Source organism: Heterodontus francisci, chromosome 3 (assembly GCF_036365525.1).
Source record: "Heterodontus francisci isolate sHetFra1 chromosome 3, sHetFra1.hap1, whole genome shotgun sequence".
In the NCBI taxonomy this organism is placed as follows: Eukaryota; Metazoa; Chordata; class Chondrichthyes; order Heterodontiformes; family Heterodontidae; genus Heterodontus; species Heterodontus francisci.
The window spans coordinates 86,426,726-86,448,666 of NC_090373.1; the positions used below are offsets into that span (position 1 = coordinate 86,426,726).

Below are 21,941 nucleotides of genomic sequence, written 5' to 3' on the forward strand. Positions count from 1 at the left end.
TACAGTTAATTACAGTCATGCACACAATATAGACACCAGCATCAAAAATAAATATCACTGTGGGATGGGAAGATGGTCAAGAATGTAAAGGTATTTGAAATTCAGCTTCAATCACTATCAATTCTTAACCTTTTTCTCATCTTCATAGTCTTTTATACATTTCTTTAAATCTGTTTTTACAGGGTAGTTTATTGAGAAAACATTTCTTTTACAATGGGTTCCTTCCCAAGGAGGTATCTGGAAAAATCACAGGTATACAAAGGCACAACAGTACATGCATTATTATTAAGATTCATTTGGAGAGTAGGATTTCAAAAACATTTTTTGCAGCACGTCTAAATTTGCAGATGACCATCCATTCAAGTAAGAAGCTGCCCAGATTTTACTGCAAACTGAGCTACATAAAGCTCTATTAATATAAATATATCCATGTGACTGCTGCAGTTGCTTTGAGACCCATAGAGTTCCATTGTGGCTACCCTTAAGGCACTTTTACATTTTGGCACTTCAGTACTTTGAATCATGAGGGAGACTTGTTCATAAACTGGCTCCCTCTCCTACCTCCCCCACCTCCCCCCCCCCACCCCATCTCCAAAACTAAAGTAATCCCGATGGCCTTATTCCAACAGTTGAGTCAGAATCATAGATATGTGAAGATGTGGCCTCACATGTTACCGAGTTCAAATAATGTCGGATGATACCCTTGAGGGGGTCTCGGACCATTGCACCCTCGATCATGAAATTATTTGAGTTAAATGGTCACTTAAGTGCTGCTGCAAACCAGAATCATCAGAAGTAACAGATTAATCTGCACTTTTAGGTTTTATTTTGAAGAAATCTAATATCTATTTTCAAAGTGCATCCATAAATTCTTGATTTGGTCCACTATTCCTAACAAAACATCACAGAATAATCAGCCTTGGCAAGACAATGATTGGAGGTAATTTGTCAGAGGTTATTTGTTTCTCTATATTCAGTGTCTGTTCATGGTTCACATTAAATCACTGAAAAATGTTTAGCCATCTCCTTTGTGGGCTTGGGATAAAACAGTGTTATCTATATATAAATAGACTTTGAAATGAGTGCAGACTTTTGACAGGTCATTAATGTAACAAGGGAACAGTAAAAGACCTAGTTCCCTGAGGAACAACAGCGTCAATCGCATTTGTGTTACGCAGTGATCCGTTGCCAACGACTCTGCTGTCTGCACAGATAAGATTCAAGCTATTTTGCTCCATTACTTGAGAAGTCAATTTCATGGAGTTTGTTACAAAGTATGGCATGGATAATTGTTTCAAAGCCTTTTTTTTAGAACCATAGAAAAGTTACAACACAGGAGGCCATTCAGCCCATTGTGTCTGCACCTGCTGAAAAAACTAGCAGCCCAATCTAATCCCACCTTCCAGCACCTAGTCCGTAGCCTTGCAGGATACATGTCCAGGTACCTTTTAAATGAGTTGAGGGTTTCTGCCTCCACCACCGATCTGGACAGTGAATTCCAGACACCTACCACCCTCTGGGTGAAAATGTTTTTCCTCATGTCCCCTCTAATCCTTCTACCAATCACCTTAAATCTGTGCCCCCTAGTAATTAACCTCTCCGCTAGGGGAAACAGGTCCTTCCTGTCTACTCTATCTAGGCTCCTCATAGTTTTGTACATCTTAATTAAGTCACCCCTCAACCTCCTCTATTTTAATGAAAACAACCCTAGCCTATCCAATCTTTCCTCATAGCTGCAGCTTACAAACCCTGGCAACATTCTTGTAAATCTCCTCTGTACTCTCTCCAGAGCAATTATGTTTTTCCTGTAATGTGGTGACCAGAAATGTACGTAATACTCCAGCTGTGGCCTAATCAGCGTTTTTTTTTGAATCAAGAGATAGTACAATAAATCTTATTTGGTAAACCATGGAAAGATGCACAAGTTGAACAGCTTTCAGAAAGCTGATCAGTAGCCTGATTAAGTTTGTTTTGTGTTATTCAATGATGCAGTTTTCCTCATTTATCACAGATCACTTCATGGTCCCAGTACTTGATATATTAACTAGGACATAGAAAGCCCCCTTTAAATATAAAAAAGACCCATTTTACAGGTTGTGGAAAATATTACTGAGAAGAGAAAATACCAAACCACAATAGATTACAGATCACATCCACCAGTTCTGTCTACAAAGCAACAGCTGGTAATTGTGAACAAAACCTGGGTTAAGTTTTTTTTAATTAAAATTGTGGATTGTTAAACTGGGTAAGGCTTAAACTGTTTTGAGATCTGTGGTATCTGTTGTGCCAATTTTGCGTGCTGGCTCAGTGGGTGAAATGACTAACATTGTGCAACACTATGTGAACAGATCAGGAAGACTCCAGTTCTCATCCCTGGTCTATGCTGAGTCAGCCAGGATGAAACAGGTGATGCAACCACTGAGTTCAATATCCCAAAGGTAGGAAAAGGAAAAAAACAGGATCAAGATTTTGGCTCCTGATCACTGTGTGGACACTGGTTGAGAATAGGATCAAACTTGACTCTAGTAACTCTTGTGTTACAGACCACTATTACTGACATTCACTTCAGGATTACACATAAATGGTCACTTGAAAAAGGTACCAGAATGCTACCGCCTTCTATGGAACCATCATACCCCTCCATGATCACTGCTTTCAAGAAAAGTTTTAAAAATCAGAGTGAAAATTGGTTACGGGATAATGGGAACATAATGGCCAGTTTACATATTACAGAATGGTTTCAAATAGAAGCTGTTCCAAATGTCTCAACTCCCGGTGCTCTGAAACTTGATTAGCGGTAGATGGAAGCCATTCAACTTTCTAATGATCCAACACAAATGCATTAAGGGTGAACAGTTTCAAACTCTGCCAGTTTAATTACTTAGACTTCCTTTACGGATATTAAATTTAAAAAGTCAACATTAGACTGACCACTAATAACACTCACAATGCCAGCAGCATTAATTGTGGCCTGGAGTGATAGACAACATCCATAAAGATGCTGGAATCCTTTAGGTTTGGAACTGAGCTCTTTAATAAATGGAGATAAATTGAGAGTTTTAATAGCTGGGCTAGTTGGAATCTTTCTTTACCAGCCTGGGGGCGAGGGGAGGAACTAAAATTGGTGTCTGCTGTACTGCTCCCAAGATGTGGCCCTAGTTACAGAATTTATAAGATCAGCAGCCCTGTTTGCTGGGCAGCCATACATACCTGTCATATGTGATCTCTGTGCTGCTTGTAGTGAAGCACAGATCAGCAGAAAGGAAATCACTGCTGTTATCCAGGTTAATGTATTTCCATTCTACATTTGATTCAGTGGAGTAAAAATTGGACTTCGTTGCACCCATTTGCTGAGTGAAAAATGAGGCATAAAGGACTAATTTTGCAGGGGTATGTCGTGTCCCTGAAAATGCCTGAAATGCAACTGACCCCGTATTAGGTTAGCTAATTTTTTAGGTGGCCGTGTAAACAGATGCTGGACCCCTTCCTGAAATTGGGCTGCCTGTACCATACAGGTTTTCCTGTCTTGGATGTGGTCTCAGGTGTGGCTGTCAGTAAAAAGTGAACTTTTAAATAAAGAACTCTCATGTGAACCCAAGAGGAGCAGGAGCGTTCCTCACAGCTCCACCACACTCCTGAGAGCTGCTGCTGGCAGCATAGTTGCCAGTTGTCATTGGATGTATTCCTGGAGCTGTGATCACATGATACATGCCCATGGTTTGCAACTGTTGTTGCATTTACCTATAATGTTAGGCCACGCATGCTAAATGTTTTCCTCTAACTGGTCTGTCCGAGAGGAAACCCTTGCACTCTGTTTCTCCACACCTGGAACTTTCCCAAGAAATCCCTGTCCACTGTTAGCCATTCTGTTTATACTTATCAACTAAGGCGTATTAAGCATTCTTGGAGCCTGAGGCACAAAGAAAATTTGGGGTTGCTTCACAAACCCATACAATTCTCCCAATCCATTAAAACATTCCCTTTTAAATCTAGTGTTGATTTCAGAGCTTCACTTCAATCCATTGCAAAGGGGTTCGTAACTAGAACTCTTTGAAGTGACATGTAAAATACATTAATATATCCAATTAAGACTCCCCCCACCCACTTGCCTGTGAGTGTTGCTGGCAGCAAGGCAGGTGGCCCAAAACTGGATCCTTAAGTGTGGTGAGCTGCCTCTGAAGGCACAACTGACACTAGCAGCTTACCCCACTTATTCACATGATGTCCAAGGTCAAATTTTGATCATTCTTTGTGCCCAGTTTGCACAGTGTAGTGACGGAATGAATTTCTACCCCTATATATATTTAAAACCTTAGTAAATTTATTTGTATTATCACCAAACTGTAAACAGTTTACAAAGTTTTTTTTAATACTAAACAAGCCTAATAAGATCCTGGTCATACTGTTGCATACTCCAAATGTCATGCTCAAAAATAGCTGACTCAAACCAAGTTTGTCATGCCAAATAATGAGTTAAACAGGCATCTTTGAGTTCTTTTGTCTTGGATATGTTTCTTGTATTTAGGTAGCCAATATTTAGATCTTGGGTGTACGCTGTCCTAAGTTGTGCCTAATTACTAACATACTACAATTTTCCAAGAGTTGTTGAACCTGCACACAACTCACTATTGACCCCTACCCCAGAAATATCAAAAGTACTACTGATTTGGCTAATGGCACAGCTGTCAGCTACTCACTCTGGAATAATTTTACCTGTCCTTCCTATCTTTTTCTCCTTTTGAGTTTTTGCTCTGCAGAGGGAAATTGAGTCTCATACTAAAAATGTGTGTGTCAGTGGAAGCTGTAGTAGGTTTTTGAAAATCATGTAAAATACAGAGACAAATGTACAACACAACAACAAATGGCACCTCCTGGGATCTTAAATTTGAAAGAAATCTCAGTCTTTTGGGTCTTGACACTGGCTGCAGCCTAACATGTCCTCTGAGAATTTTTCCACTTGAATTGTTGTGGTGTGAAAGGTAAACTTGCTTCGAAGGATTTCTGTGGTTTCCTTCAGCACTGTTTGAGCATCCGCATTCTCCTCTGTAATAGCAAGAGTATAATTAACAGAAAGGCAATGAAAAGTTGTTTCAAGCTGCAGATTCCTCTGGTTGCCTCTCCAAGCTTGAATGCCTCAGTCTATTTTAAAGAGATGATCCACAGAAATCGCTGTTTATTCCTTAGTGGCTTATAAGGTAAATTACTTTTGTTCTTTTAATACAGACATTACAAAACTACAGCTAAAGAATTGCTAAGTGATACTAACCTGCTTTAAGAGCTTACTGTATGGATAATACTGTTAATGCTAAAGAATATCCCTTTCTGGTCTTCTCTTCTGGTTTTTAAAAATTCGCCCACTCATTGAGAGAAATTTTTAGTTACAGCACTACCTTACACCCAATCCCCAGGAGGCCTGGCATTTCCCATTAGCCATAACCTTATTTACAGAGCATTTGCACATACTGGGCACATCCTTCATTTCTGCTGATCTGAAGTTGCATCACATCCAAACCAGTGTTGACAAAAAAAAATTACTCCCAGTAGTAACGATGACCACAATAAACATTTGAAGGGTCACACACTGACAAATGTTTCATATCTGAATGGAAAGAAAATTAAATGGTAGTAACAAACTGTGTTAATATCATCACTCACCTATGGCAATGTGAACAGAAAGCACAGGCTGGTTTAATGTCAAAGCCCAGAGCTGAAGACTATGCATGGCTTTCACTCCGTTTATGGACAGAAGAACTTCCTTCACTGAATTGAAGTCCATTCCTTTTGGGGTACCTAAGCAGGAGGACTAGGATTTGTTTTATTCATTTACTTTAAATAATAAGAATAAGATTTATTCAAAATAGGAAGTGATGCAAATAAATTTCTTCTCAAATTGAAATACAAAATTCCCTTTGACTTCACAGCAAAGTAAATGAAATTTCTGACACCAGCAGCTTGTACATTTGAACATAATAACAAGCTCACAATAACAAACCCTTTAGTTTATCAGCTATTTATATATTCAGGTTTACTGTTCTTGACCAGCATTTGCACATTGTATGGATATCATATGAGCATTTATCGACATTCCCTTACTTCCATAAGTGTCTGTGTTTCATATCTGTTTGGGTATGATCATTTAGCGGGATTACTTTACGGAGCGATTAGCAACACAAACACTATGCAACTACTTCTGGTTTAGACATTCAACACAGGAATGTGCCCATACTAAGCAGTGATAGTTGGGACAAATCTAACACTGTTCAGCATAATCTCACTCAACGCCCTCCTCATAAAGAAGAGAAAAACAAAACGTAGCTGCTACGTTCGAGTCAGCAGGCTAAAAACGTGCTTTCTGTAACCATTTCTGTGTTAACAGCACAATATTAGTACCTCTAGCACCACATGCTATTACTTCCAACACTAGCACTTTGGGTGTGGTTACCATGGTGCATTGTCTGAACTGTGATGAGTGTAGATGCTGTGCATTTCCAATATTTTCTGTTTTTACTTTAAGAAAAATACATTCACCTGGTGTGTTTATCAGATTTTCTTTTATTGCCTTATATCTGTATTTATGTTTGAACAAAATGTTTGCTCAGAGCCATCTATCTGGTATTTTGATCTAATCCACAGTCTTTGTACTTTTAATCAGTTAGTACAATATTTTATACATATGTTGTTTGATAAGATGCACACATTTTTTTAAATGTAAATAAATATTGGTAGTATATATGCATCTTTTTCATTGATGATCTGGTTGGGGGTAGGGTGGGGAAATGTCAAAGTATAGATTGTATTTTTCTAAAGAAATTGCATAGAAGTATGTCCTACCTTCCATGAGTACACGGAAAACATCCTTTAAAATAGTAATGGTGGAACCCAGGACAAAAATGGAGAAAAAGAATGTAGAGATAGGATCTGCGATTTTATAAGCAGGCTGTAATTGAAAAACAAATAATAAAGAAACCAGCTAGCATGCTCATATTCAAACGGATGAAATTATAGACAAAGGCAACTACAGACCCATTAGTCTTACTTTAGTTTCATTTAAAATAATAAAATGAATTGTAAGATTAATTTTCTCCCCATCTCTTCTGAAGGTGTAGCCTCCTTATTGGGCTACAGGTCTATGGGCAATGGATTCCCTTGGATAGCCTATGCTACATTTTCATTAGTCACATGTATGACCCTTGACAGTGCATGTTGGTGGGCTAAGTGACCACAGTGGGCAGTACAGCTCAGGCTAATCCTGTTATCACAGGAGATATACACAGGTCATTCCAACAGGGGCCACGAAACAGCGACCAGGAATGAGACTCCTTTGTGAATTTCCCCTTCCCAATTGAGTAGAGGTCAGATAACTCATCACAGATCAGGGACCAAATTGAAGATTTTCCTGTCTGGTATTTTGGTTCAATGGTTCACTGGATAAATTTGCTGAGCCATTGGGTGAACTGGGTTTTGTTTATTCTTCTTAGAGCACTACAGCAATTCATTATTATTCATTCTAAGTGTACTCCTACATAAGGCCACATATATCAGATCACACATGCTTCAGTTACTTCTCAGAAGAAGTGAATGAAATAGTGAATTCACCATTTCTTACCAATAGTAAAATACTCCAGAATATGATAGAAATCTAGATGTCCTCCTCTCTCATCCAGGTCCCTTTTAGTTTACAAGTATCTCTAACAGGGTTTTCATTTGCTTTTAATGGAGACTAAGAACACAGAGAGACAATATAAAATAAGGGTGCAATTCTAAAGGGGTGAGGGGGTGCAGAAGCAGAGGGACCTGGGTGTATATGTGCATAAATCATTGAAGGTGGCAGGACAGGTTGAGAGAGCAGTTAATAGGATATACAGCATCCTAGGCTTAATTAATAGGGACATAGTGTACAAAAGCAAGGAAGTTATGTTAAACTTGTATAGAACACTGGTTTGACCTCATTGGAGTATTGTGTCCTGTTTTGGGAAACACACTTTAGGAAAGATGTGAAGACATTGGAGACAGTGCAGAAAAGGTTCACAAGAATGGTTCCAGGGATGAGGAACTTCAGTTATGTGGATAGATTGGAGAAGTTGGGACTGTTTTCTTTGGAGAAAAGAAGGTTGAGAGGAGATTTGATAGAGGTATTCAAAATCATGAGGAGTCTGGACAGGGTAGATAGGGAAAAACCGTTCCCATTGGTGGAGGAATCGAGAATAAGAGGGCACAGATTTAAGGTATTTGGCAAAAGAAGCAATAGCAACCTAAGGAAAAACTTCCTCATGTAATGACCGGTTAGGATCTGGAATGCACTGCCTGAGAGTGTGGTGGAGGCAGGTTCAATCAAGGCCTTCAAGAGGGAATTGGATTGTTCTCCGAAAAGGAAGAATGTGCAGGGCTATGGGGAGAAGGCTGGAGAGTAGTACTAGATAAATTCCTTTTTCAGAGAGCCGTTGCAGACCCAATGGGCTGTAACAATTCTGTGATTCTGTAAAGCCAGTGATGGATGGAGCCAGTACAACTGTCTCAATTATTTGGAGGTCACCCAATGCAGCTGTGGAGGATCACCTTGATTTTGCTCCCAGGAACCTCTGTCACCCTTCTTTGGCCTCCAGTTTCAGTCTGAAAGTCTGTGCCGTTCCTAGCTCAGCCTTTGGATTGGGTATGTCAGCATTCCTCAGTACCCAACTCAGTTGCCTTCCTGCCAAGTTGACCAAATCTGGAGTTCAAACCAGCCCCCACAGTTGGCCAAATGTAGCTCTGCCACTGACTAAAACAATTTTCTTCTTTCACTTGTCCTGTGAGTGCTATAAGTATTTTGACTCCTTTCTTCTGGATTTCTCATTAACACTTGTTCAAGTTTCAGAGTCCTTAGCTTTAATCCCTCATCAGATTTTATATTCCCTCTTGGTGGAATAGCCTTCCTCATCTGGATTTATCTTCCAATTTTTTGGCACTGGGAAAACTCCCTGTCTTCTTTCAACTGGTGCAATGGGATCTTTAACATCCACCTGAACAGGTAGGCAGGACTGGGGTTTAAAGTCTCATCTGAAAGGCAGAATTCTCTCAGTACTTCACTGGAGTGATGGCTAAGGTTCAGTCCATGTGTGGACTTTCAAAGCACAACCTTTGAACTCATAGGCGTGAGTGCCAACTGAGTCAGGCTGGCACAAACAACATATAACTGCTGGTTAAAAGTTGCTTGTGTTTTAATGCAAAGTTACTTATTCATACATCATCTGTAGAATATGACATTGGCTGTTATACAGTGTCGTCTTAATTTTGTTTCCAGAAGGAGCAACACTCCATGCTTGAAGAAATTATACTTTAGTTAAAATATTTCCTCAAATTTCATAGCAGGAGGTAATCTCTGATTATGGGATATATTCTACCCCACAGACCTCCAAATTATATAGGTCATAAATCAAAATTATAAATTCTCTGAAACAAAACATTCACCATATGAGTTCCTGAATTTCCTGTACCTTGAGGCTGCTCTCATATTACTGTGACAGCCTGGCCACTAGAGAGCAATGGGATTACATTCCAGGGGGCTATAATTTATTTTCAAGGATCAATGACTGTTAAGGAATTTTATTCAAGTGTATTAATTAGTATGTTACAGAAAGTGTTCTGTGCCCAGTCTCAACTGCATTGTAACATCTTCCCAGAATTTAACCTTTTGTGTAAAAAAAAAATGCTTCCTGATCCCACTCCTAAATGGCTAGCTATAATTTTAAGATTATGCCCTCTTTTTCTGGAGTCTCCCAAGGGAAGAGTTTCTCTGTAACTACTCTGTCAAATTCCTTAATAAAAACAAGAAATGCTGGAAATACTCAGCAGGTCTGGCAGCAGCTGTGGAGAGAGAAGCAGAGTTAAAGTTTCAGATCAGGGACCCTTCATCAGAACTGGCAGGTATTAGAAATGTAAAAGGTTTTAAGCAAGTAAAGTGGGGGGTGGGGCAAGCGATAACAGATGAGAAGGTGTTGATAGGACAGAGGGTCACAGAGAATAACTGACCAGAAAGTCATGGAACAAAGGCAAATGGTATGCTAATGGTGTGCTGAAAGACAAAGTGTTAGTACAGAAGGGTGCGAATAGACTGTAAAGCACATAGCACTTCAAGCACAAACATTAAAAAAAACAGAAACCATGGGTAGGCACAGTAGAAACAAACTAAACAAACCAAAAAACAAAATAAACAAAAAAGAAAAAATAACTAAACATAAAAATGGGGGCCCGTCATGCTCTGAAATGATTGAACTCAATGTTCAGTCCAGCAGGCTGTAGTGTGCCTAATCGGTAAATGAGATGCTGTTTCTCGAGCTTGCGTTGATGTTCACTGGAACACTGCAGCAATCCCAGGACAGAGTTGAGAGCAGGGGAGGGGATGTTGAAATGGCCAGCAACTGGAAGCTCGGGGTCATGCTTATGGACTGAGTGGATGTGTTCCGCAAAGTGGTCACCCAATCTGTGTTTGGTCTCCCCAATGTAGAGAAGACCACATTGTGAGCAGCAAATGCAGTATACTAAATTGAAAGAAGTACAAGTAAATCGCTGCTTCACCTGAAAGGAGTGTTTGGGGCCTTGGATAGTGAGGAGAGAGGAGGTAAATGGGCAGGTATTACACCTCCTGCGCTTGCAGGGTAAGGGGACGAGGGGGTGGGGGTAATGGAGGAGTGGACGTGGGTGTCGCAGAGAGAATGATCCCTTCGGAATGCTGACAGAGGAAGGGAGGGGAAGATGCGTTTGGTAGTGGCATCACGCTGGATGTGGAGGAAGTGGCGGAGGATGATCCTTTGGATCTGGAGGCTGGTGGGGTGGAAAGTGAGGACAAGGGGAACCCTTTTGTGCTTCTGGGAGGGAGGGGAAGGGGTGAGGGTAGTGGTGCGGGAAATGGGTCAGACACGGTTGAGGACCCTGTCAACCACAGTCGGGGGGGGGGGGGGGCGCAATCCTCGGTTGGAAGACATATCAGAACCACTGTCATGGAAGGTAGCATCATCAGAGCAGATGCGTCAGAGACGGAGAAACTGGGAGAATGGAATGGAGTCCTTACAGGAGGCAGGGTGTGAAGAAATGTAGTTGAGTTAGCTGTGGGTGTCAGTGGGCTTATAATGAATATTAGTAGACAGCCTATCCCCAGAGATGGAGACAGAGAAGTTGAGGAAGGGAAGAGAAGTGTCAGAGATGGATCATGTGAAGGTGAGAGAAGGGTTGAAATTAGAAGCAAATTCCTTCATCATTTTAAACACCTCTATTAGATCACCCTTCTGAACTCAAGGGAATGCAAGCCAAGTTTATGCAACTTATCCTTATAATTTAGTCCTTTAAGCCCTGGTATTATTCTGGAAAATCTGTGCTGTACGCCTTGGTAGGTAGTATAACCTTGCTGAAGCACAGTGATCAGAACTGAATGCATTACTTCAGATGGGGCTCTGTACAACTGAAGCATCACTTCCTCACTTTTAAATTCCAAACCCCTTGAGATAAAGGCCAAGATTCCATTAGCCTTTTCGGTTACTTTTTATACCCGTGCACTAACTTTTAAGGATTTACATACAGGGACACTTAAATCGTTCACCTGTGCACAAAGAAATCACAAAGGAATTGCAATCCTTAAGTGTTTTAAACTACATCTGACAATATTTTTTGATATTTTATCACTGTGAGTGTTAGATTTACCTTACTGAAGTAAACTTGGATAATTAAAATAACATATAAATACAGTTTTTAGAATACAGCAGGAACCTTAAAGAAGATGACAGTAGCTGCCACAAACACTCCAATGCTCTGAAACAAATCTCCAATGACATGTACGAAGGCTGCTCTCACACTGGTGTTGCCCAGATGGCTTGGTTGAGAAGAGTTTTCATCAACTGTGCTGTTTTCTAACTCCTCATAACCAAATGCATGCTGCTGGCTGCGGCCATGGCTGTGGGAAGCACTTGATTGATGGAGTATGACAGCCATTCTGAAACACAAAAATTTGTTGTGACAAAACTTATCAAATTCTTTATATGTTCAAGGACTTGGTTGGATTAAATTTTGAGCTACTTCAGCACTTGTAGCTTTTACAACCTACAAATATTTCAATGATATGTCAAATTCAAAGGCTTTTGTATTGTGATGTATACACTAGCCTATCTGTGATATATTTTGTGATTTTGAGGCACTTTGAGCTATCCTAGTGGCATTCATCTATTCGACACGTTCTTTGTTTGAATATTCAATCCTTGAAACTAAAGAAAGTAAGCATTTCTACATAGTTTAATTTATACGGTTGAATCTTTTTTATGACATTTGTCTGTATTTTACTGCTAATAAAGTTCATATTACATATTGCGGCATCCTCAGTGGCATGCATTTGTATTCCACATGCGGTGTTAATTAATTAATTACGAGAGAAAAATTGCATTTAAACAGGAGTAATGTTGCATAAAGCTGCTAAATTGTGACTAATCTTCAAAGTAGAGAAACTGATGTGAAACATACCTCCGTCGACTGTCTCCTAGATAAGAAAAGCATAAATGACAGTCTGTAACATTGAACTGACTTATAATTATGATTTATAATATAGTAAGAAATATTCTTAGAATCATAGAGCAGGAGGCCATTCAGACTATCTTGGCTCTGTCAGCTCTCTGAAAGGGGTGTCCAACTAGTCCCACTTCCCTGCTCCTCCTTCATAGTGCTTTAACTTTTTCCTTTTCAAATATTTATCCAATTCCCTTTGAAAGTTATTCTTGAATTTGCTTTCCCACCCTTTCAGGCATGTTGTCTAAATCATAACAACGTGCTGCTTAATTTTTTTTCTCATGTTGCCTTTGGTTCTTTTGCCAACTGTCTTAAATCTGTGTCCCCTGGTTACTGGCCCTTCGGCCATTCTTGTACTCCTCAACTCTTGTGTCACTCCTCATGTATAATTGGGCCTGACTGACTTACTGGCCATTGCAGCGTACTCCTGCTGAAGTTACTGTGGAAATACACTGGAACAACTGTGGATCTAGGAAACTTACATGTTCTGAAAAAAACAAACAGAAAATGTAAGCAAAAAATTCTGAGAAAATGAGGACAGGTCATGAATAAAAGATAAGTAACACTTTCTGGGTAACCAACATCAAAATGTTCCGAAGAAGGGTCACTGACCCGAAACGTTAACTCTGCTTCTCTTTCCACAGATGCTGCCAGACCTGCTGAGTGGTTCCAGCATTTCTTGTTTTTATTTCAGATTTCCAGCATCTGCAGTAGTTTGCTTTTATCAAAATGCTCTTGGCCTGTTTCCTTCTGGACAAATGTGGAGCATATTGTAATCAGGCCATCACATCTAGCTGAGGATCTAAAGTGCCAAATTATTCTCAGAAAGGGATTTCTTTTAAAGCTTACCTGTATGCCTCATTAAGAAATGCATGGCATGGTGTGGTACTGAGACATACGGCTCATAAATTCCTGGCTTGGTTTTTGTTAAGTGAGCTGATCTCAATAAAAACACTAAACTGGACATAATACTTCAGACTAGAGGAAAGGGAAAAAAAAGGTTCCAATTCCAAATTGCAATCCAGCAGCTCCTGCAGGAATGTGAACAGGTGGATTTCAGGAGGGAGAGGTTAGGCTTGACAATGATTCCCACCTTATTGAAAGAAAGTCTCAGCACTATTTCGGTTAAGAAAGGGTGAGATACTGGAGGTCTTGAGCATCTATGGAAACGTGCTCCAATATGAGTCAGCAACTTCAGGATAACATGGAAGAAAATAGTTACATTTGTTACCTGACTTCTTTTTTGGTTAGTCACTATGTAATTGTAGCTGCTTCTTATGTTTTTAAAAAGCAACAATCATGATGCATTAGTTTTGAAAAACAGGAGAAGGCAAGATTGAATGTAAAATCAGGTTTATGTAAAAACAAAGCCATTCAATTTCACCGCTATCAATTTAGATTATAATTTACATATAAGAAAACAATAACATAAATAGGGGTAGGAGTAGGCCAAAATGCCCCTGAGCCTGCTCCGCCATTCAGTAAGATCATGGCTGATCTTTGACCTCAACTCCACTTTCCTACCCGATCCTCACATTCCCTTGGTTCCCTTAGACTTCAAAAATTTATTGATCTCAGCCTTGAATTTACTCAACAGCTGAGCCTCCATGGCTCACTGGGGCAAAAAATTCTGAGTGAAGAAATTTCTCCTTATCTCAGTCCTAAATGGCCAACCCTTTCTTCTGAATCTATGAACCCTAGTTCTAGACTCTCCTGCCAGGTCAAACAGCCTCCCAGCATCTACCCTGTCAAACGCTCACATCTTATATGTTTCAGTTTCTGTTGGTAAAAGACTTTATGCAATTTTTGTTGGAATTCTGAAATCAAATATTATTTGCATGATTAAATGGTCATGTACATTAACATTGCTTACATGATATTGACTCCTACTGCACACCCAGATGTTATAAGCATAACATGGCTTTCAATCTCAAAGTCTTTGCTGATCAGTCGCTGGATAGCAAGGTAAACCAACACTGCTGTCACTGTCCAGATTGACAGCACAGAAAGAAGAGCCCCCAAAATCTCTGTGACACAAAGCAAAAAAACAGACATTAGAACAAGGCAGTCCTACTATCATTGTACAGATCCCTGTTGCTTCCACTTTCAGATTCCCAGCCAAAAAGTGAGATAACACACATTAAGTGCCAATCAGAAGACATGTCTACTGTATTATGCAGTTCGTATCAGAAACATTGATTATGAATATTTTACAATAAAAATCTATAACTTAAAACTATTTTAGCAGAATGTTACCCTGATTGTTTTAATTAGGTCAACAGCTGTGTTAAAATCAATAGAAACTTACAGCACAGAAGGAGGCCATTCAGCCCATCATGCCTGGGCTGGCTCTTTGAAAGAGCAGTTCTGCTTAGTCCCACACCCTGCTTTTGTCCATAACCCTGTAAGTTCCTAATCCTCAAGTACCTGTCTAACACCTTTTTTAAAAGATTTATGGAATCTGCTTCCACCGCCTTTTTAGGTAGAGTGTTCCAGATCCTGACAACTCTGAGTAAAAACATTTCTCCTCATCTCCTCTCTCGATCTTTTGCCAATGAATTTTCATGCCAGGAGCAGCACCAGGCATACCTGAAAATGAGATGCCAACCTGGTGAAGCTACAACACAGGTCTACATGCATGATAAATAATGGAAGGTGCATGCTATAGACTGAGCTAAGCGATTCCACAACCAATGGATCAAATTAAAGTTCTGCAGTCCTGCCACATTGTCATGACGAAACAACTAACAGGAGGAGGGGGCTCCACAAACATCCCCATCTGCAACGATAGTGGATCCCAGCATGTGAGTGTAAAAGACAAGGCTGAAGCATCTGCAACCATCTTCAGCCAGAAATGTCAAGTGGATGATCCATCTTGTCCTCCTCTTGAGTCCGCACCATCAAAAAAGCTGGTCTTCTGCCAATTTGATTCACTCCACATGATATCAAGAAATGACTGTGCACTGGATACAGCAAAGGCTATGGGCCCCAACAACATCCCAGCTGTAGTGTTGAAGATGTGTACTAGAACTAGCTGCACCTCTAACCAAGCTGTTCCAGGACCAGTACGACACTGGCATCTACCCGACAAGGTGGAAAACTGCCCAAATACGTCCTGTCCTCAAAACGCAGGACAAATCTAATCAGGCCAATTACTGCCCCATCAGTCTACTCACAATCATCAACAAAGTGATAGAAGGTGTTGTCAACAGTGAGCCACAATTACTCAACAATAACCTGCTCACCGATGCTCAGTTTGGGTTCCACAAGGCCCATTTGGCTCCAGACCTCATTAAGGCCTTGGTCCAAACATGGAAAAGAAGCTAAATTCTAAAGGTGAGGTGAGAGTATCTGTCCTTGACATCAAGGCAATATTTGACCAAGTGTGGCATCAAGGAGCTCTAGTAAAATTGAAGTCAATGGGAATCGTGAAAAACTCTCCACTGGCTGGAATCATACCTAGCACAAAGGAAGATAGTTGTAGTTATTGGAAGCCCAATGATCTCAGCCTCAAGACATCACTGCAGGAGTTCCTCAGGGTAGTGTCCTAGGCCCAACCATCTTCAGCTGCTTCATCAATGACCTTCCCTCCAACATAAGGTCAGAAGTAGAAATGTTTGTTGATTGAACAATGTTCAATTCCACTTACAGATCCCCAGTTAATAAAGCAGTCCATGCCCACATGCAACAGGATCTGGACAATATTCAGGCTTGAGCTGATAAGTGGCAAGTAGCATTTGTGCCACACAAGTGCCATGACCAAGGCAATGACCATCTCCAACAAGAGAGAATCTAAACATCTCCCTTTGACATTCAGTGGGCATTACCATCACTGAATTCCTCACTATCAACATCCTGGGGGTTATCATTGACCAGAAACTGAACTGGAATAGCCATATAAATACCGTGGCTACAAGAGCAGGTCAGAGGCCCGGAATCCTGCGGCGAGTAACTCCCCAAAGCCTGTCCACCATCTACAAGGCACAAGTCAGGAGTGTGATGGAATACTCTCCACTTGCCTGGATGAGTGCAGCTCCAACAACACTCAAGAAGCTCGACACCCTCCAGGACAAAGCAGCCCACTTGATTGGCACCCCATCCACAGACATTCACTCCCTCCACCACTGAAGCACAGTGGCAGCAGTGTGTACCATCTACAAGATGCACTGCAGCAACGCACCAAGGCTCCTTAGACAGCACCTTCCAAACCCACGTCCCCCACCACCTAGACAAGGGCAGCAAATGCATGGGAACACCACCACCTGCAATTTCTCCTCCAAGTCACACACCATCCTGACTTGGAATTATATCGCTGTTCCTTCACTGTCGCTGGGTCAAAATCCTGGAACTCCCTTCCTAACAGCACTGTGGGTGTACCTACCTCACATAGACTGCAGCGGTTCAAGAAGGCAGCTCACCACCACCTTCTCAAGGGCAATTAGGGATGGGCAAAAGATACTGGTCTAGCCAGTGATGCCCAAATCCCATGAATGAATTAAAAAAAACTTTTTAAAGCTTTTACATCTTTCCTGAAGTGTGGTGCCCAGAATTGTCCACAATACTCCAGCTGAGGCCTCAGTGATTTATAAAGCTCTAGCATGATCTCTTTGCTTTTACATTCTGTTCCTCTATAAGTCCAAGTAACCCATATGCTTTTTTAACCACTTTATCAACTTTCCCTGCCGCCTTTAAGGATTTGTGCGTATGGACACCAATGTTTATCTACATTTATAAACATTGTGCCATTTATAGTATACTGTCTTTTCATATTAGTCCTCACAAAGTGCATCACTTCACACTTCTCTGCATTGCACTCCATCTGTTATACTTCTGCCCATTGCACCATCCTCTTCATGTTGTCCTGAAGCCTGTAACTACCCTCATCATGATCTACTACTTTGCCAATTTTCGTAGCAACTGCAAACTTTATAATGCTGCTCCCCACACCCGAGTCTAGGTCATTAATAAAAATTAAAATGAATGATGGACCCAAAACTGACCCTTGGGAACAATGCTGCCACCTACCTCCCAGTCTGAAAAGCAACCATCCAGCACCATCCTTTGCTTCCTGTCACTGAGCCAATGTCGTATTCAATATATCCCAAAATAGGTGACTGAGGAATTTCACACGAACAAGATAACACATTTGCACAATTACATTGCATTAGCACAATTTCACCCACATGAGATTTCAGTTAAAGTAGCAGCTTAGCCCTGTTTTAGCTCAGCTGACTGCTCACAAATTAGCATCATATTTTATAGGCTTTGCTCCAAGTCTATTGAATATTTATTTTACTATATGAGATGGAACATTAGAGTTCAATGTCAAGCTAATATTTGAAACAAAATAGCAATTTTTTTTCTAAACTCCTGAATAAGATACTTGATACCAAAAAGAGGAGACTTCCTTTGTTTGCTATTTGTATCATCTCAATTATTGTGTTATTCACTATTTCTATTGTAAATGCATTCCTTATACTCTGGTTTAGGATTGTGCTCCAAATAGTGACTAGAGAAAATCTTCTCCTGAAGCCATTCAAAATTATAGAGGTTAATGAATTTCATTTGAATTTACAATAGTGATGCTGGTACAGACTCCCTTGATGATAGAGTATGCCATATATATTCAATAACAAAGCCATTGCTCAGCAGGAGATATTTAGCTGCTGGCGAGTGGCTCATTGGCACATTGTTGTAGCAATTGCCTCATTAGTCAAATTGTAGCTGTGAATGATATCAAATGAATAGAGGAATTTGTAATGAGATAAGCATGAATTCTCAGTCCACTTCTCGATCTTGAGCTGTATAAATTACAATTTTAGCTTAAAGAGAGGGATATTGTGCAGGATCCCCAAGTGTATGTGTTGCATAGCCAGCTAAATGTAAAACTGCCAAGATTCATCAGGACCAATATGACTTGTTAGAAATGGGTCTTCTCAGCAGAATGACTAAATATCAGTTCTAAATTTACCTTTCACTTTTTTATGTCCTCACCCTACTCTCAACATTTAACTTAAAGTAACATTCCAGCTTTACCATTTCCATTTTAGTAACAACCTTGTATACCTCCATAACATCATCTCATGTGCTTCCTTTCCAAGTCCAAGGTTCTCCACACTTCCCTCATGATTCAAGCGTTGAACAGCAAAATTAGCCTTGTGGCTCTCCTCTGCACTGCCTTTAGCATTTGAATGTCTCTCTTGTGTCTCAGTGCCTAAAGTTAAATGTAATACTCTGAACAGAGCATTAAGCCATTTGGTCACAAATGTGAATTGTAAGTGCAGGAAGGGCTGAAGAGAAGGAGGGAAATATTTTTTTAAATGTTCACAAGGGAGCTAAATGCCACTTTTGGAAGGGTAATCAGTTACTTCTGGGATTGATTACCTTTGTCTGAAAATAATTTTTGAGGCCTTTTCAAGTGCCTCTGTGGAATTCATACCAGCTCTCAGCTGACGGGATATCCATTGAGACCTCACAAGGAGATAATGGGCAAATTCTTGGGGTAGCCTGTATTAGTCCCACACACATATACCCTCCTGAACATTGGAGGAGAACGAGGGGAAAGTTAGCCTACTAATCCAACTGAAATTGACAATACTTTGTGCATGGAGTGAAATCCTAGCAAAAACCGATTCTTTCCCAAATTCTGTCTCTCTCAGCAGCCAATGCATCGTCTCTCCACCCTCTCTGGCCCCTGGAATTCTGTGACCTATAATTCTAATTGTATTAGGAAGCCCTGATGGCTCAATTTGTAATGGTATGGTTCTGGGTCATACAAGTGAGAACTTTCCCAAGTTTGACCCAAGTGAACTGAATTAGTTGTTACTTGGCTAGGCAGGTGGAGAAACAATATTCAGCATTCCCAAGAAGAGAAAAAATGGTTAGGATTCCCACAGGCTGCTTCATAGTAGTGAATTGTATCCCAAATCTCCCCTCCCCTCCTCCTGCTCCTTTAAGACTCTCCACACAACCCAGCTCTGATCAAGCTATTGGTCACTTCTAGTATTTCTTTCTTTGACATGATGTCAATTTTCCTTACCCCATTGTGAAATGCCTAGGGACGTTTTTTTGAAAGGTACTACATCAATGCAAGTTGTTATTGTTGTAGGAGGTGGCTGTATTCAGATTCCAAGTGTGAATGCAATTGTCCTGTGATTGAATAGCAGACTAGCACTGTCCCAGTTTACATCCAGAATGGCCATTTGAGTGAGATCCTAAAGAAACATCAGTCATGTCTTCAGGAGAGGAGGAATGAAGAGAACTTTTTAAAGATCCCTTTGTTTCATAGAAACTGCCTTTTAATATTTGAATTTCTAAGTGTCTTGTTAAGTATAGTGAAGAAAATATTTGGTAGCATCATATCAGATACTCATTTAAGGCACATGAAGGCCCTAAAGTGTAACCACATAGATTTAAAAGCAATGCTTCATTGATCTGATGGAATATTTTAGAACTAAATGCTCTCTAGTGTACATAGTTTATTTACATTTTCAGCAAATAAAGTTATTTGAGCCTTTAGAGAAAACCAAGGCTTGTGAAATTAATTGCAAATTATCTAGCTCAGTTATTCTCAAACTCTGCAGCAAAGCCCACAGGTGGGGCACAACTAGAGGCCTGATTCCCAATCTCCTGCCTGATTTCTGATCCACCTTCATTAAAATAGCAGAATTTCTTATGACACATTTTAACACATTTGCTATTGGTATCACACAGTGAGATGTCAACCCTTATGACTGCTGTTGGAAGTGAAAAGATTGGGTAGTAACAGCTGCCTCTTGAGGTAGGGCAGCCAATTTCCCAGAGAGGATCTAAAACAGCCCCCTCAACAGAATATTCAAACAAACTAATTCATATTTTAGGCAGCTACCCGGAAACCTAAAACAGCCCAATCCAATTTTCAGTTGCCCTTGTGGTGCACAACAGAGGTCCTCACAGTTGGGCCTTGTTATGCCTGTTATATCTCTAAAGTGAGCACCACAACAGTTTCTGGAATATGAAAAATGTGTTTTGAAAATGACATTCGCACATATGATACAGGGATGCCTTAGTCTTGTGTTTTTTACTATCATGTTTTTTGTGGAAGTTTTCACAGAACCTATAGTGTACACTCTCAGATTCCTCACCTGCAGCATATTACCTTGCAGCAAAGGTTAGTGGTCCCACTGCAAAAAAGCAGCCCTTACTGCCCCTACAGGGGGAAATTAAATGTGGGAAAACAGCATATATTTGGGTGCGGGTGGGTGGGTGAAACCCTGGAAAAATGCAAGCATGTTGGGAAGCCGGCTCCAACCTACTGACTTCCGCATTTAACTGCGGCACATTAGGCGGCTTACAAGCAACCCCCTCGGGAGAGGCAGGTTGTCAATTTCAATATGTTAACCACTCAATTCCAGTGATATTAATGGGTTTTGGAGTTTAACTTAGGCTCAACAGGTTTGCCGGGCTTCCTGGAACTTGGTAGTGAAAGCAGGATGAGAGGAAAGTGGCAATTGAGGGGTCTGGAGCCATGACAGAGAAATATGCGAATAAGTAGACATCGCCCAGCTGCTTTCTTACACGCTTGTGTGAAAGAGTTTGCCTCCAGTACAGGTTTTGAGAGGTTACATTACATATTTTGGAGGTATAAACTACAATTTGGAAGGTGGAAAGTCTGATCTGCACCTTGGAGCTCTGATCTATTCATATCAGCATGCCTGCTGCTTACATTGTATAACTTTGGACCTCAGATGAGGACCAAGATGACCACCAGCAACATCAGCTGGAGCAGAAGCAGCAGGATCTGTATGAGCACAGTCTGCTGCTCATAGATCTCCAACTCCACAGGAGGGAGGGGATCAGCAAAGAGTTGCAGCTTGCAGGAGACCATACCAGGCACACAGGGTCTAGAGGCAGAGGATAAGCTTCCTCGACGTGCCGGAACACCAGTGTCTTGGGGGACTCAGGATGTCATATCAGGTCATGGCAGACATTTGCAACCTGCTGAAATAAGACCTATTGCCAACTGGACCTGGTGGCCAGGCTTTACCAATGGTTGTCAAAGTCAGCACTGCCCTCAACTTTTTTGCCTCTGGATCTTTCCAGGGCTCTGCTAGAGACATTTGCAGGATCTCACAGTCAGCGGCCCACAAATGCATAAGACAGGTAGGTGACTGTTTCTTTATCAGGCCCGGAAATTTTGTGAACTTTTCCTGCAATGGTGCCAGTCAGAATGAGCGGCAGCTCAGGTTTGCGGCTCTGGCTGGCTTCCCAAGGTGCAAGACGTCATCAACCGCACACAATGTGGCAATTAAGACAATCCCAGATTACCAGGTGTAGTCGACAACCACAAAGCTTCCACTCCATCAATGTGCAGCTGGATGTGTATGCAGGTGTGTGCAAGATTCCCAGGCAGGTACTATGATGCTTTCATCCTGCAG

At 40.8% G+C, this 21,941-nt stretch overlaps 1 protein-coding gene across 1 annotated transcript in view; it reads right to left on the reverse strand.

The window, feature by feature from the left end:
* Window positions 1-4,776: 4,776 nt before the first annotated feature.
* Window positions 4,777-21,941, reverse strand: part of slc30a2 (solute carrier family 30 member 2) — an 84,609-nt gene continuing 67,444 nt past the window's right edge. Inside the window, exons 4-8 of the mRNA XM_068017863.1 lie at window positions 14,399-14,552; window positions 11,740-11,962; window positions 6,832-6,937; window positions 5,656-5,790; window positions 4,777-5,043 (exon numbers count right to left, since the gene is read on the reverse strand). Of these exons, the coding sequence (XP_067873964.1) occupies window positions 4,898-5,043; window positions 5,656-5,790; window positions 6,832-6,937; window positions 11,740-11,962; window positions 14,399-14,552 (764 nt within the window). The 3' untranslated portion in view covers window positions 4,777-4,897. The remainder of the gene's footprint in view (window positions 5,044-5,655; window positions 5,791-6,831; window positions 6,938-11,739; window positions 11,963-14,398; window positions 14,553-21,941) is intronic.